The sequence below is a fragment of the Gigantopelta aegis genome, chromosome 8, assembly GCF_016097555.1.
Source record: "Gigantopelta aegis isolate Gae_Host chromosome 8, Gae_host_genome, whole genome shotgun sequence".
NCBI lineage: Eukaryota > Metazoa > Mollusca > Gastropoda > Neomphalida > Peltospiridae > Gigantopelta > Gigantopelta aegis.
In genome coordinates this window covers 25357645-25370364 of record NC_054706.1, presented here as the reverse complement: position 1 = coordinate 25370364, position 12720 = coordinate 25357645, and the positions used below count along the sequence as shown (strand labels likewise).

Here is a 12720-nt window from a genome sequence, read left to right as displayed (position 1 = left end):
CTACTAATGACTTTTTTTTTAGCGGGTTTCCTCTCTATGACTGTCAAAATGTTTGACATCCAATAGCGATGATTAATAAATCATATAAATGGTGCTCTATTGGTGTCGTTAAACAAAACAAACTTCTTTTTAAAAATATTAAGAGGAATATATACTTAAGTAAACATTTGTAATAGGGGGCGGAATCCAGCGCAGTCGGTAGAGCCATCACCGGACGTGCTATGGTCGTAGGATCGAATCCTCTCAGTGGACCCATTCTGTGATTTGTTTTAACTGATGTTTTGTAATGTCCCGAACAGTGTCATACTACAGATACATCAAAGGCCATGTCATGTATTGTCCTGCCTGTTTGGAAAGTGCTTATAAAAGATCCCTAACTTCTAACGGAAAAGTCTACCAGGCCTGGTGCTTATAAAACCTTTAGAGTCTAGAGTCTGAGACAGTAATGTCATGACAACGCCGTACAAATTGTATGTGTGTGACGTCATTAGAGATTGAGTCTGAACTCTAAGAGTTTTATAAGCACGGGCCCAGATATCGTATGAAGATTACGTGTGACAGTTAACAAATATTTGACAACCAATAGCCATTAATTAATTAATTAATTAATTAATCAATTGGCTCAAGTGTTGTCGTCACACAAAACAAATTGTACTAGTCCCTTGGCAACATGATTGACAATTAATACGTTAAAAATGTAAATAGATTTCTGTAAACACACATGTATGCTTACATATTCATAAGAATGTTACAACAAAATACGTTTTTGATAAGCAATAAACAAATGCTCGATTTAATTAAAAGATATAGAAATAGATTTTTTAGGGTTTTTTTTTTTTTTTTTTTTTTTTGATTTTGCGTGTAACCCGTTATACCGAAGATATATCATTTACTTTAGATTACGGATTAAACATCCATATATCTACATAAATTCCATCAAGTAAACTGGAGGAACAATTATAGTTAACATTTCCCCACACACTCGAGAATGGATTTTTATAATCAATAATCAAACCGATAAATGATTGATAATAATCTTTCACTGGTACATCACAATTTGTCCTGTATTTAAACAAAATTTAAATCTCTAGTACAACTGCCTTCCAGCTACACCCATCATATCCATGATTGTGTAATGAATTGTGTTGCCATTGTAATTTTATGTGTGTTTTAAAATTATTTAAACTCGTTGAACCAAAGATATGTTTTTAAAATAACCTATTTAATTTTTGTTTGTTTTTATTCCAGTACAATTGCCTTCTACCTACATCAATGATATAAAGCATTGTTTGTTTTCAAGTTGTATTATTTATTAATAATGAAAGTATTATATTTTAATGTTTGTATGTGTGTAATATATGATGTTATATTTATGGTCAAATAACCTTAAATAATCGTTACTCTCTAATCGTGTGTAACATATTTGAATTGTTCATATATTTGTTACGTTTTATGTACACAATGTTTATACTTTTAACATGGTGACAATTCTAGTGTTTGATATTTTTATAATAAAATAAATTAAACATTAACATCTTGGCGTAGTTGTGTTTATTTTCACATCTGTTACATACAGTCTATCAACCAGTTCCTCGGCGAAGGTAGAAACTTACCAAATAGCATTTGGTCTGGGTCAAAGTTCGAGTGCAATTGGTGACACGTCACAGGACTTGTCATAAAATGCTGTCATAAAATGTTGTCTGTCTAAATATTCTAACTAATAGATTTGAACTAATTTTAATGTATTAGGTACTATGATGCTTAAGAACTATGTGGATCGCCATACTAATAAGCTTCCATTTAAAACAAAAAATTGATGTGACTGGAGTTGGCCACAGACCACAATTAATTACGCTATATGTTTCTATATAGCGTTAGTGGCTATAACAGTTTTATTAATATCAGCAGGCCCTTTGCCTCCCTGAGGGAAACGTACCCTGAAAAAGGACAACACCTGTTGTCCAGCTCTTTCTCCCAGGATATTGGTTTAAACAAACACACCCTCTAAACCTGGCCGGAGTACACCCATTTTACACAAAAAGCACTACTTTTGCATGGGTCAAAATTACCACAAACAAGTCGTCTTCAATGTCAACAAGTTACACATGTTTACAAACTACATGCTCTCCCCTGTCAACTTCAGTCAGATAGTTGCCACTTCAATATTGTCTGCCATGAAATAATCACAGTCAAACAGCGGACTACTTGCGCGGACAAATTTCCGGACAACCAAATGGGAAGATAACTGTGATCTGAGGCAAGTTGTCAATGACGCTTCCTGTCATCTCGAAAATTAGCAGCTTGACCCTCGCCCCCAATTTCTGTGATTTATTTCAAGAGCTCACTGGTCAACACCGAAAAACACAGAAGAAAAACTTCATGGAGACCAGGAATCCCTCCATGTCACTGTGAGATTAATCCTGGCAGCAAACATCTCCCCGTGATATCATTACAAGAATGACAAAAGAAGAAGAAGAAGAATAAGATGTTATAGTATTTATATCTACGATGTATATGTTGTTTGAAACGTTGCATATAACAGTTAGAACTAACACCTGCTACTACACTTGTCTACGGGATTGTATTTGGTGCAAAACATCCATAATATCCCAATGAACACAAAATGAAAAGATAGGCTTTAACTACATCTCGGAAAAAGTTTTGTAGACCAGGGGCCCTATTTTCCAAGTCATCTTAGCGCTACGAAATCGTAAAAGCGTCGTAGGTTGTGACGTCACTACAGCGAACGCCATAGTGACGTCATAGCTTACGATAATTTCACGATTTCGTAGGCTAAGATAGCTTCGAAAATATGGGCCCAGGGGCCGGTTGTTCAAAAGTTAGCTTAAATAATGCTCAACAGAAATTTTCAAAACCAAGGACAGAATCAATACAAATAATAATTGAGGACATAATGTTGAAATGTAATTTAGAACAACCAATAGTATCCGTACATAATGAAATCTAAGTTTATTTTGCATTTGTGAAAAAAAAGAGAAGAAAATATTAGACCAACAAAGGTTAATTTAACTATGTTTGACTAACCGGTCCTAGGACATCAGCCAGGATGACAACAGGTGTAAATATGAAACAGAAGGGCAGACCTACTAACTAAGACATTAAAATAAACGTAACCTGGAAATGGCAGCTACGGTAACTCGACAAATAAGATGTTAACATTTTGGCACACAGGCTAAAACGACAGATATAACATGTGGTTAATAAGACATTTGGCCTTGATAGTGATATATGACGTTATATATGATCACATAGGCTACTATTACCAAGTATTTTCTTTATAGTATATGCCATGCACAGGAAAGAACACACCACACCCTTTAACATACCAGTCGTGGGGATACAGGTGTTGTTATTTGGTTCTCAAGCCTTACCGGCTGGGAACCTACTGTTTTTGCTGGGATTATTGCTATTATTATTATTGTTATTATTATTATTATTATTATTATTATTATTATTATTATTATTATTATCATCATTATTATTATTATTGTTGTTGTTGTTGTTGCCCGTCCTAACCAGTACCTCACGACAGGTGCATCTAAGACCATGGTATGTACTATCTTGTCTATGACAAAATACATATAAAACATTCCTTGTTCTGTAGGAGTAGCCCATATGACGGCAGCGGATTCCCCCACTTTCTTAAGTATCGAACTAGCCATGTTCTGCACTCAATAACCGTACTTCATATGTGCTGAGGTGTCGTTAAAGAAACATTCCTTTAATTTTCTGACCACCAAAAAGCTGCTCCTTATGAAAGTCTATCATACTAATTTATTAACTACAGGTATAGGGCTATTAAAAAAACACCATGACACTTTGTCCGACCAGGTGATAGCAATGTACGTACGTATGTATGCATGCATATACATGTATATATAATAATAATAATAATAATAATAATAATAATAATAATAATATTAATAATAATAATAATACAGGGCTTCTAGATTATGGTAGCCCCACTCCCATGGCTAGTGATATTCAATGTAAATAACTACTATTGCCATGCCTGACGGCTAGTGAATTTTTTTGGTCAAATGTTGCAGTTAAGTCTATTTTGTAAATATGAATATCCTGCCCCCACCTCAACTCCCAATGTTAGTGTTTTTAAGCTCTATCTCCCTCTTTAGGTGACATATCTGATTATTACTATTATTTAGTAAAATGTTATTAACTTAAAGAGAAGTAGGGCTAGTGAATTTTTAATCGTGGCTAGTAAATTTTTTAAATCACCGATCCCACGGCTAGTGCATTTTATAAAAATTCCAGAAGCCCTGTAAGTGTAATAATAATAACATGACAGGATTTTTCAACTATTTTATGTGTGTCCTGAAGATTCCCGACTCTCAAATGGTAAAAACAGCACGGAGGAAGTATAATCATATTGCAGGAAGTGATATTTTGTCAATGTACTTACTTTTAAAAGTTCAGTTATATAAGGAAGATTTGTACCCATTTACAGTCGTGTTTTGGTACTTTTAATCGTGGATATTGTAGTTAATAGTCACGCCTAAGCGTATCGATCGATTGGTATCACTTTACAAACTCGTGACATAACATGCAAAATCAATAATAGTGTTCATCGGTTGCAAAGTGTATCAAATAACAACCCCACTTAACCATTAACATTGTATGAGCGGGACGTAGCTCAGTGGTAAAGAGCTCGCTTAAAGGGACATTCCTGAGTTTGCTGCACTTTTTAAGATGTTATCGACTAACAGAGACTATTTAACGATTGTAATTAAATAGCAAATATATTTTACTGCATAAAATATTAGTTGCTGTATAATAAACATGTTTCTGATCGTTCTAATATTTGTACTGGGTTAAATTGCATTTTATTTCCTAAAATATGTTTTTTCGTACGTACGAAATTATTTGAAGACAAAATCCACTTTGGGTTTCTTACAAATATTAAGACGACCAGAAACACATTGAATATACAGACACTGATGTTCTAAACAAGAAAATATATTTAATATGTTAGTTTAATCGAAGAAATATTTTATTAGTCGGAAACATCTTACAATGCAGCAAACTCAGGAATATCCCTTTAATTCGCAGTCAGTCTAGGATCGATCTCCCCCGTCGGTGGGCCCATTGGACTATATTTCCCCCCCGCCAGTGCACTACGACTGGTATATCAAAGGCCGTGGTATGTACTGTACTAGCTATCTGTGGAATGGTGCATATAAAAGATACCTTGCTAATAATGGAAACATGTAGCGGGATTCCTCTCTAAAAGTATATGTCGAAATTATCAAATGTTTGACACTCAACAGCAGATGATTAATAAATCAATGTGCTCTAGTGGCCACATGGACTAAATGAAAATCATTCCGGTGGCTTTGGGTAGCTGTGGACTCTCCCTTTGTTGTTTAAATTAGACCCTTTCATTACCAGTTTGCCTGATTAGTTCTCTTTGTTTATTTAGCTTGTGTTATTTTAGATTCTGTTCACTTATAGCAAATCTGTTTTTAACTTCATTTCATTTGTGTTTTATTCCCCTGACGAAGTTTAAAGTTTTTAAACGAAACGTTGGGATTTTAACATAGTTTTTAAGACAATTTTAATATATATTTTGTACTATGGAAATTAGAAATATATACTTTACAAAAATCAAGTTGCAGGACATTTTACGTCCTGAAGGCCGCTATGTTACAAAGGAGACGTGCCACGCCCCGTTATCTCCACCTTACTTAAGTAGCACAAGCCTGCACTGAGAAGCTATACAAATAATTCAGTCTGATTCACGAAATTTGATAGCCTGTTATCGGGTACGCCTAGTCAGGTGGATCGAGCTGCGTACCTCTGTTTCGCTGTATGGCACTGTGAGTATTAATAGGAGGGCGGTAACACCGAGGTATGTACAGGTAGGTCACGGTATCGTCAACAAGAAATATTATACTCCTCGCATACCATCTACCAAAGAATAAGCAAACAAAACACGTCTGAGGACACCGCGCTCGGGTCCGAGTTTTTGGACGTCTCTTCACCATGCCGCGCTGGTCTCAAACGCCGATCATTTATAAAATAGGAACTATTGGAATTGTGGTCAGCTTCGTCATTTTCGTGGTCGGGTTTGGAACGCCCGTGTGGTATCGCGTGAGTCTGACTACAGATGGGGTACTGGAAGCCGGACTGTGGCAGGCATGTAATGAAGGATTCTCCAACTGCAACTATATCGAGCAACACGCAGGTGAATGCTTTTATATATCATAATAATTTTAGTCTCCTACCTGTCCAACCGGAGAGGACTATAGGTTTTATCTCTGTCCCTCTGTCTGTCTGTTTCTCTGTCTGTCTGTCCGTATGTCCCACATATAGTTTTACGTATCTTTTTATTGTCACAATGCATCGAGATAATGAGCTGAAATTGATTTTGTGTATAGCTTTATTGTGTACTGTTACAGATCAAGTTTGACTGTCATATGGATTTACTTATTTTTGACAGAGTTTTTACCCTTGAACTCAGGAGATGTGAAAATAAGTTTTCCAACGTTTTTTTTTTGCAATGCCAAATGATACAGAGCTGGGGGTGTTTACGCGTCGAACTCATGCCGTATCATGTACTGTTAAAGATCAAGCTCAACTTTCATGGCTATTTACCCATTTTCAAAGGGTTATGACCCTTGATCGTAGGAGTTTATGGGGACCGTAGATATTATTATTAGATATGCCAAGGGTAGATCAGTAGATGAACTAAAAATAAAGACAAAAGAAAGGCATGCATGTCCTTCCATAACTGAAGCCATGTTAAATTATGGAGAACAAAATAGAGTGAGAAGAAAGGCAGAGAGAGAGAGAGACAGAGACAGAGAGATGGCGGATATGAGGAAACTGGCTGTCCCTGACGCCACACTCCTACCGGGAATGCACATAGACAGGACAGTACATACCGCGGGCTTCGATATATCAATCGCGGAGCAAAATTGAAAATAATCCAAAAAGAATACCACCGCCCCGCCCACACCCCCCATCCCCCACCCCCACCCCCACCCCCACCCTCCAGGATTGATTGACATGATGTATTTTAACTGCAACTGCAGTGAACTAGCTGTCTGCTCTTGTTCAATATATGTCACTGACATTTTTGAGTGTTGTGACACCGGCATGTATGCGATATACATGTATTATTGTCAAAATAAGTCGACATATAGTTGGAAGGATGATTTTAATGGAGGAGAGAGGAGTGGGAGAACTTAAGTTGCTTAATTTGTTGTGAGCAATTGAGAATATTAGCATTGAACTGCAATAAGTAAGTGGACCGATACGATATTTCAATACAATTGTACGGTGATGTGTACCTGGGATGGTGTTTTCTTTAGCGTTTGCCACCCGTAGCTGGGATTGTTCCCTGGGATGTGACGGGATACCTTAAGGTGGTATGCCATGCATGACATTCTTGTTTAATGACGGCGAAAGTTTCAAACCGACCTGGGCGACGTGGCGGTTACGCCCTAGGCTTATAGGTCGGTATACACACGGTCACGAAACCCAGTCATTGAATTATTAACCATAGGCCATTGGATTCGAATAGTTGGTAATTCTTACATGTATTCTTAGAGAGGAAACCTGCCATATTTTTTTTTCCATCAGCAGAAAAGGATCTTTTATATGCACGTTTCCACAGACAAAACAACACATACAACAACACACACATACAGAAGACTGATGTAGAAAAAGAACATGTTTTAGACAAGTCCCGAGTTATATATGTCTATCATACGTAACAAACTGTATTATCAATCTTACATTTCTCTGCTATTAACACAATATGTTCCTATTAATTGTTACTTGTTTCTAAAACACTGAACCAAGGTGACCAATACTCATCATATTCTTTATAGTTACAACTTTTATAAAATCTAAATTTTTCAACATTCAACTTTTCATATGTACTATTTTTAATGGCATCTTTGTTCAATTTGACTTTTCTTATTTTCATAATATAAATATAATATTTTATATTGACAATTAACCAGTTTAATTTTTTATTTATTTATATAATTCCAAACACCTTTATGTAATTCCTTTTTAATTCCTTTTTATTATGCGGCTATTCGTAGATCAGTGATAAAGCGTCGTCTGATGCGCGGTCGGTCCAGGATCGATCCCCGTCGCTGTGCCCACTGAGCTATTTTTCGTTCTAGCCGGTGCACCTGACTTGTATATCAAAGGCCTTGGTATGCGCTATCCTATCTTTGGGGTAGTACATATACAAATATCCCTTAATATTGCTACTAATAGAAATATATGGCGGGTTTCCTCTCTAATCTAGTCAAAATTACCACATGTCCAGTAGCCGATGATTAATAAATCCATGTGCTCTAGTGGTGTCGTTTAACTAAACTTTGTTTAGTTTAACTTTAACTTTTATCAAATTGAAATCAAATATTTTATTTGTTCTAGTGTTGACCACCCCATAACATGTATTAAAAATACATTATAACACTTAAACTTTATCAAACAAAAAAAGACTAATAATATCATTCATTTTTTTTTTATTGCAGCTGTTGTTGTTCGGGGTATGGAGATAGCGGCCTGCGCCTTTCATCTGTCAGCCGTGATCAACGCTTTTATAGGATTCTTTTCGTCAAACGCCAACCCTTTATCGATTGTCATCTCGGCAATACTCGCAGGTAAGACACGATGACTACCGGAGGTTCTGTATTCGACCGAAGTATTCCGAGCGTCATTAGGGTGTTGACTTCTATGTTTAAAGGCATGGTCTCACGATCATTTATAGATCTGCTAAGGGCAGCATCACAGGTGTTACGACAACTGAAATAATACACTATGTGTATGTTCCTCTTTAACTAATATTTTAATTGGAAGCATTAATTAAAATGGACGATTTTTTCTTCTTTTCTTCAATTATATACCAAAATATCATTAAAAAAATGAAATATACGGACGATGCGACTGATTGTATGTTTAATACTTTTCATGACAAGATAAATGTAATATTTTCAGGCAATATTTTGTTGGGTCATTTAGTAGGTGAATCTGTCTTTAAGACATCAAGACAGTCGCAAGATAAAACAGAAAACACATTTGTTTTTTTAGTCAAGTAACGGTCCCAGCTTTGCAGTCGTTCAAGTTTGTTTTGTTTAAAGACATCTATAGATTACGTTGGTTTATTAATCAATAACTATTGGAGGGGGCGAGACGTAGTCCAGTGGTAAAACGTTCGCTTGATGCGCGGTCGGTCAAGGATCGATCCCCGTCGGTGGACCCATTTAGCTATGTCTCGTTCTAGCCAGTACTCCACAACTGGTGTAACAAAGGCCGTGGTATGTACTGTCCTGTCTGTAGGATGTTGCATATAAATGATCCCTTGCTGCTAATCGAAAAGAGTAGCCCTTGAAGTGGCGACAGCGGGTTTCCTCTCTCAATATCTGTGTGGTCATTAACCATATGTCTGACACCATATAACCGTAAATGAAATGTGTTAAGTGCATCGTTAAATAAAATATTTCCTTTATTAACCATTGGATGTGAAACATTCGATAATATACATATATAACAGCAATGGATCTTTTTATATCCACTTTCTTCACAGACATACCACCGATGGGTTCTATCCTACAATCTAACCACCTAAAGCGAACGCTCTACCAATGGAGCGTCCGTCTATCTGTCTATTTACTTATGACATGCATGTACACTTATTAATTATTTCAGTAAATATTTCCATTACTATACGTCTTCCAGTTTGTTTGTTTGCTAGTGTTGTTTTTCTTTAAATACGTATTCAACTTTCTATGCTAGTTGGGCGGGACGTATCCCAGTGGTAAAGCACTCGACTGATACGCGGTCGGTCTGGGATCGGTGGGACCATTGGACTATATTTCGTTCCCGCCGGTGCTCTACGACTGGTATATCAAAAGTCGTGGTATATGCTATCCTATCTGTGGGATGGTACATATAAAAGATCCCTTGATAGTAATAGGAAAATGTTGCGGGTTTCCTCTCTAAGACTATATATCAAAATTACCAAATGTTTGACATCCAATAGCCGATGATTAATAAATCAACGTGCTCTAGTGGCGTTGTTAAACAAAACAAACATTAAACTTTGTGTTTTTGTTTTTTTAAATGTATTTATCGCTTCCATTTCCAGGCGTTTTCGGCATCGTTGGAGAAATACTGTACGCCACTTGGGGCATTGATAACCAGATCATTTCTGGCAGTGGCAATAAGTTGTCCTGGTCATTTGCTCTGGCCGTTGTCGGGTCTGGCCTCGTCACTATATTCTCCATTGCGGCTGTCGTGGCCAGCTGTTACTTCCACGATCCCGGCAAGGAAGACTCCGAACTGTCGGACCTGGCCATGCGCGAGATGCCGAGACACCAGATGGAGCCAAACCACCAGTACCAGCATTCACAGCTGCAGAAGTCGCAGTACCAGCAGCCCCACCAACACGGTTACAGTGGTGGAGACAAGATGCCCATGCAGGACATACCCCGCTACCAGCCCGGGTATCGGTCGCAGTACAAATCGGGTTACGAACCAGATCATTACCAATACTACAGCGGAAATCAAAGAAAGATGTACCAGTCGTCGCAGCGCTATGATTATGATCAAAGATACTGAGATGCAGGGTCGGCGCTTTTGAAACTTTAAAGAGTCTGGGTCCATATTTTCGAAGCAATCTTAGTCTACGAAATCGCAAAACCATCGTAAACTATGACGTCACTATGGCATGTGCCGTAGTGACGTTACAGCCTACGATGCTTTTACGATTTCGTAGCGCTAAGATTGCTTCGAAAATATGGGTCGAGGACTCAAACCTCTGCTGACGTCTCACGCATTCTGTTTGCATGACGTTGCTATGGCGTTAAAGTCTGAGACTCTGTAAGCCTCGAGTCTGAACTCTAATAGTTTGATGAGCACCAAGCCTGGTGTGTTCTGTGACAATTTCCTGTTCAGAGACTTTGACATGGTTAGAAAAGCAGATGGTGGAAATCCTACATATTAAGGCGTTATTACATCATCTTCTTCAAATATTCCATTACTTAATATTCCAGTATTCTATTGGCTCATAGTCCTGTCTTATGCGATTTCATATTCAGGTCTTTTTTCACCTCTTATTTAAGCCATCTGCCATTTCATATAAAAACCATCTATAATTGTTTAATATTCAAGATTATATATTGTTATATATACTTAACTCCAAAAGAAACGCGAATACGTAGATTGGAGGTTTTGAGTGCACTCATTGAAATACGTCCCAAAGTTCTTAAAATAATCGTTTCTATGAAAAACTTCTTCAATGGCGCTTCTTCAATGGCGTCACATGCCACTCAAACATGTCCACTAATAGCGGGTGTGTCCGCCATTGCTGGCCATGACCGCCGCACACCTCCTACCCATGGAGAGGAAGAGGTTCCTGATGAAGGCCCTGGGCACGTTGTTGTAGGTGTCCACGACGGCCTGGCGGAGCTGCTGCTGTGTCACCACGGGAGCAGGGCGTTGGTTCATCATGCGCTGAACCTCGTGCCACAAGTGCTCGATGGGGTTCAGATCCGGGCTTAAAGCTGGCCAGTCCATTGTGATGATGTTGTGCTGTGCCAGGAATGCCTGGGTGGCCCGTGCCGTGTGTGGCCTGGCGTTGTCGTGCTGGTAAACCATCTGACGGTGACCCGCGAAAAAAGGCACCACCACAGGCGTGAGCACTTCGTCGATGTAGCGCTATGCTGTGACGCCCCTGCCGCGTCCTCGGCCGTTGTTGTCGAAGATGACAGGTTGTACACGACGTCCCCAGGATATGGCACCCCACAGCATGACGGAAGGTCCTCCCCAACGGTCCCTCTCCATAACACACGCATCTGTGAAGCGCTCACCTCGACGCCTCCACACCCTCATACGACCGTCGGCCCTATCTAAGCAGTAGCGGCTTTCGTCGGAGAAGACGATGTTCTGCCACTGTCGGTTCCGCCACTGTCGATGCAGAACAGCCCAGTTGTGTCGTGCAAGGCGGTGTCGCTGTGTGAGACGTTGTCAAATGTACGGTCGACGACAGTTCAGATGGATGGCGATCAGACGACGTCGTACCGTGGTGTAGGAAACGGGGCGGTTGTGGGTTCCCACTGTCTGCCGGGCTGTTGTGGTGGCTGGTACGAACCGATCACGCATGTGAGTTCGGACGATGTAACGGTCCTGGCGCTGTGACGTCACTCTGGGACGGCCGCTACGTGGACGGTCGACGACGTTGTTGTTCTGTAGAAATCGGTCTATGAGACGGTAGATTGTCGAGACATGGACACCGAAAGCACGTGCAACCTGCCTGGCATCCATTCCGGCCTCCAAATTCCCCAAAGCTCTATGTCTGGAATCAGCGTTAAGTCGTGGCATCGTTGTATCGCTACTCGTAAAATGAGTTGAACATTGCTGTCTGGCGTTTCTTTTATACCCAGGCCTGGTAGTGTTTCACGTGCAATTCGCATCTTTCATGATCCACCCGTTTTGCATTCCAGATCGATTTTGGTCGTCAATTTCAGCACGTGCGTGACGTCACACTGTACTCGTTTTTTTCATGCGTTATGTGGAATTGGATACGCTGACAAGATGGCTATTGGTCAACTTAATCGATTTGTACATAGTTTATTCAAATGTGGGTTTTTTAATATTTTAAAATTTTCGCGTTTCTTTTGGAGTTAAGTATATAAACTTTACAAGGCTTGAAATTGT

General features: G+C 38.9%; 1 protein-coding gene across 1 annotated transcript; it reads left to right on the top strand.

The window, feature by feature from the left end:
• Nucleotides 1-5860: 5860 nt before the first annotated feature.
• LOC121378519 lies at nucleotides 5861-11277 on the top strand. The gene is made up of 3 exons (XM_041506723.1): nucleotides 5861-6223; nucleotides 8538-8666; nucleotides 10151-11277. Exons 1-3 carry the CDS (start codon nucleotides 6022-6024, stop codon nucleotides 10621-10623), a joined length of 804 nt encoding a protein of 267 aa, XP_041362657.1. The 5' UTR covers nucleotides 5861-6021; the 3' UTR covers nucleotides 10624-11277.
• The last annotated feature ends 1443 nt before the right edge of the window (nucleotides 11278-12720 follow it).

Coding starts and splice junctions, on each gene's coding strand:
- LOC121378519 (XM_041506723.1), top strand. CDS start 6,022: ATGCCGCGCTGGTCTCAAACGCCGATCATTTATAAAATAGGAACTATT. Junction 6,224..8,537: donor CTATATCGAGCAACACGCAG/GTGAATGCTTTT, acceptor TTTTTATTGCAG/CTGTTGTTGTTCGGGGTATG. Junction 8,667..10,150: donor CATCTCGGCAATACTCGCAG/GTAAGACACGAT, acceptor TTCCATTTCCAG/GCGTTTTCGGCATCGTTGGA.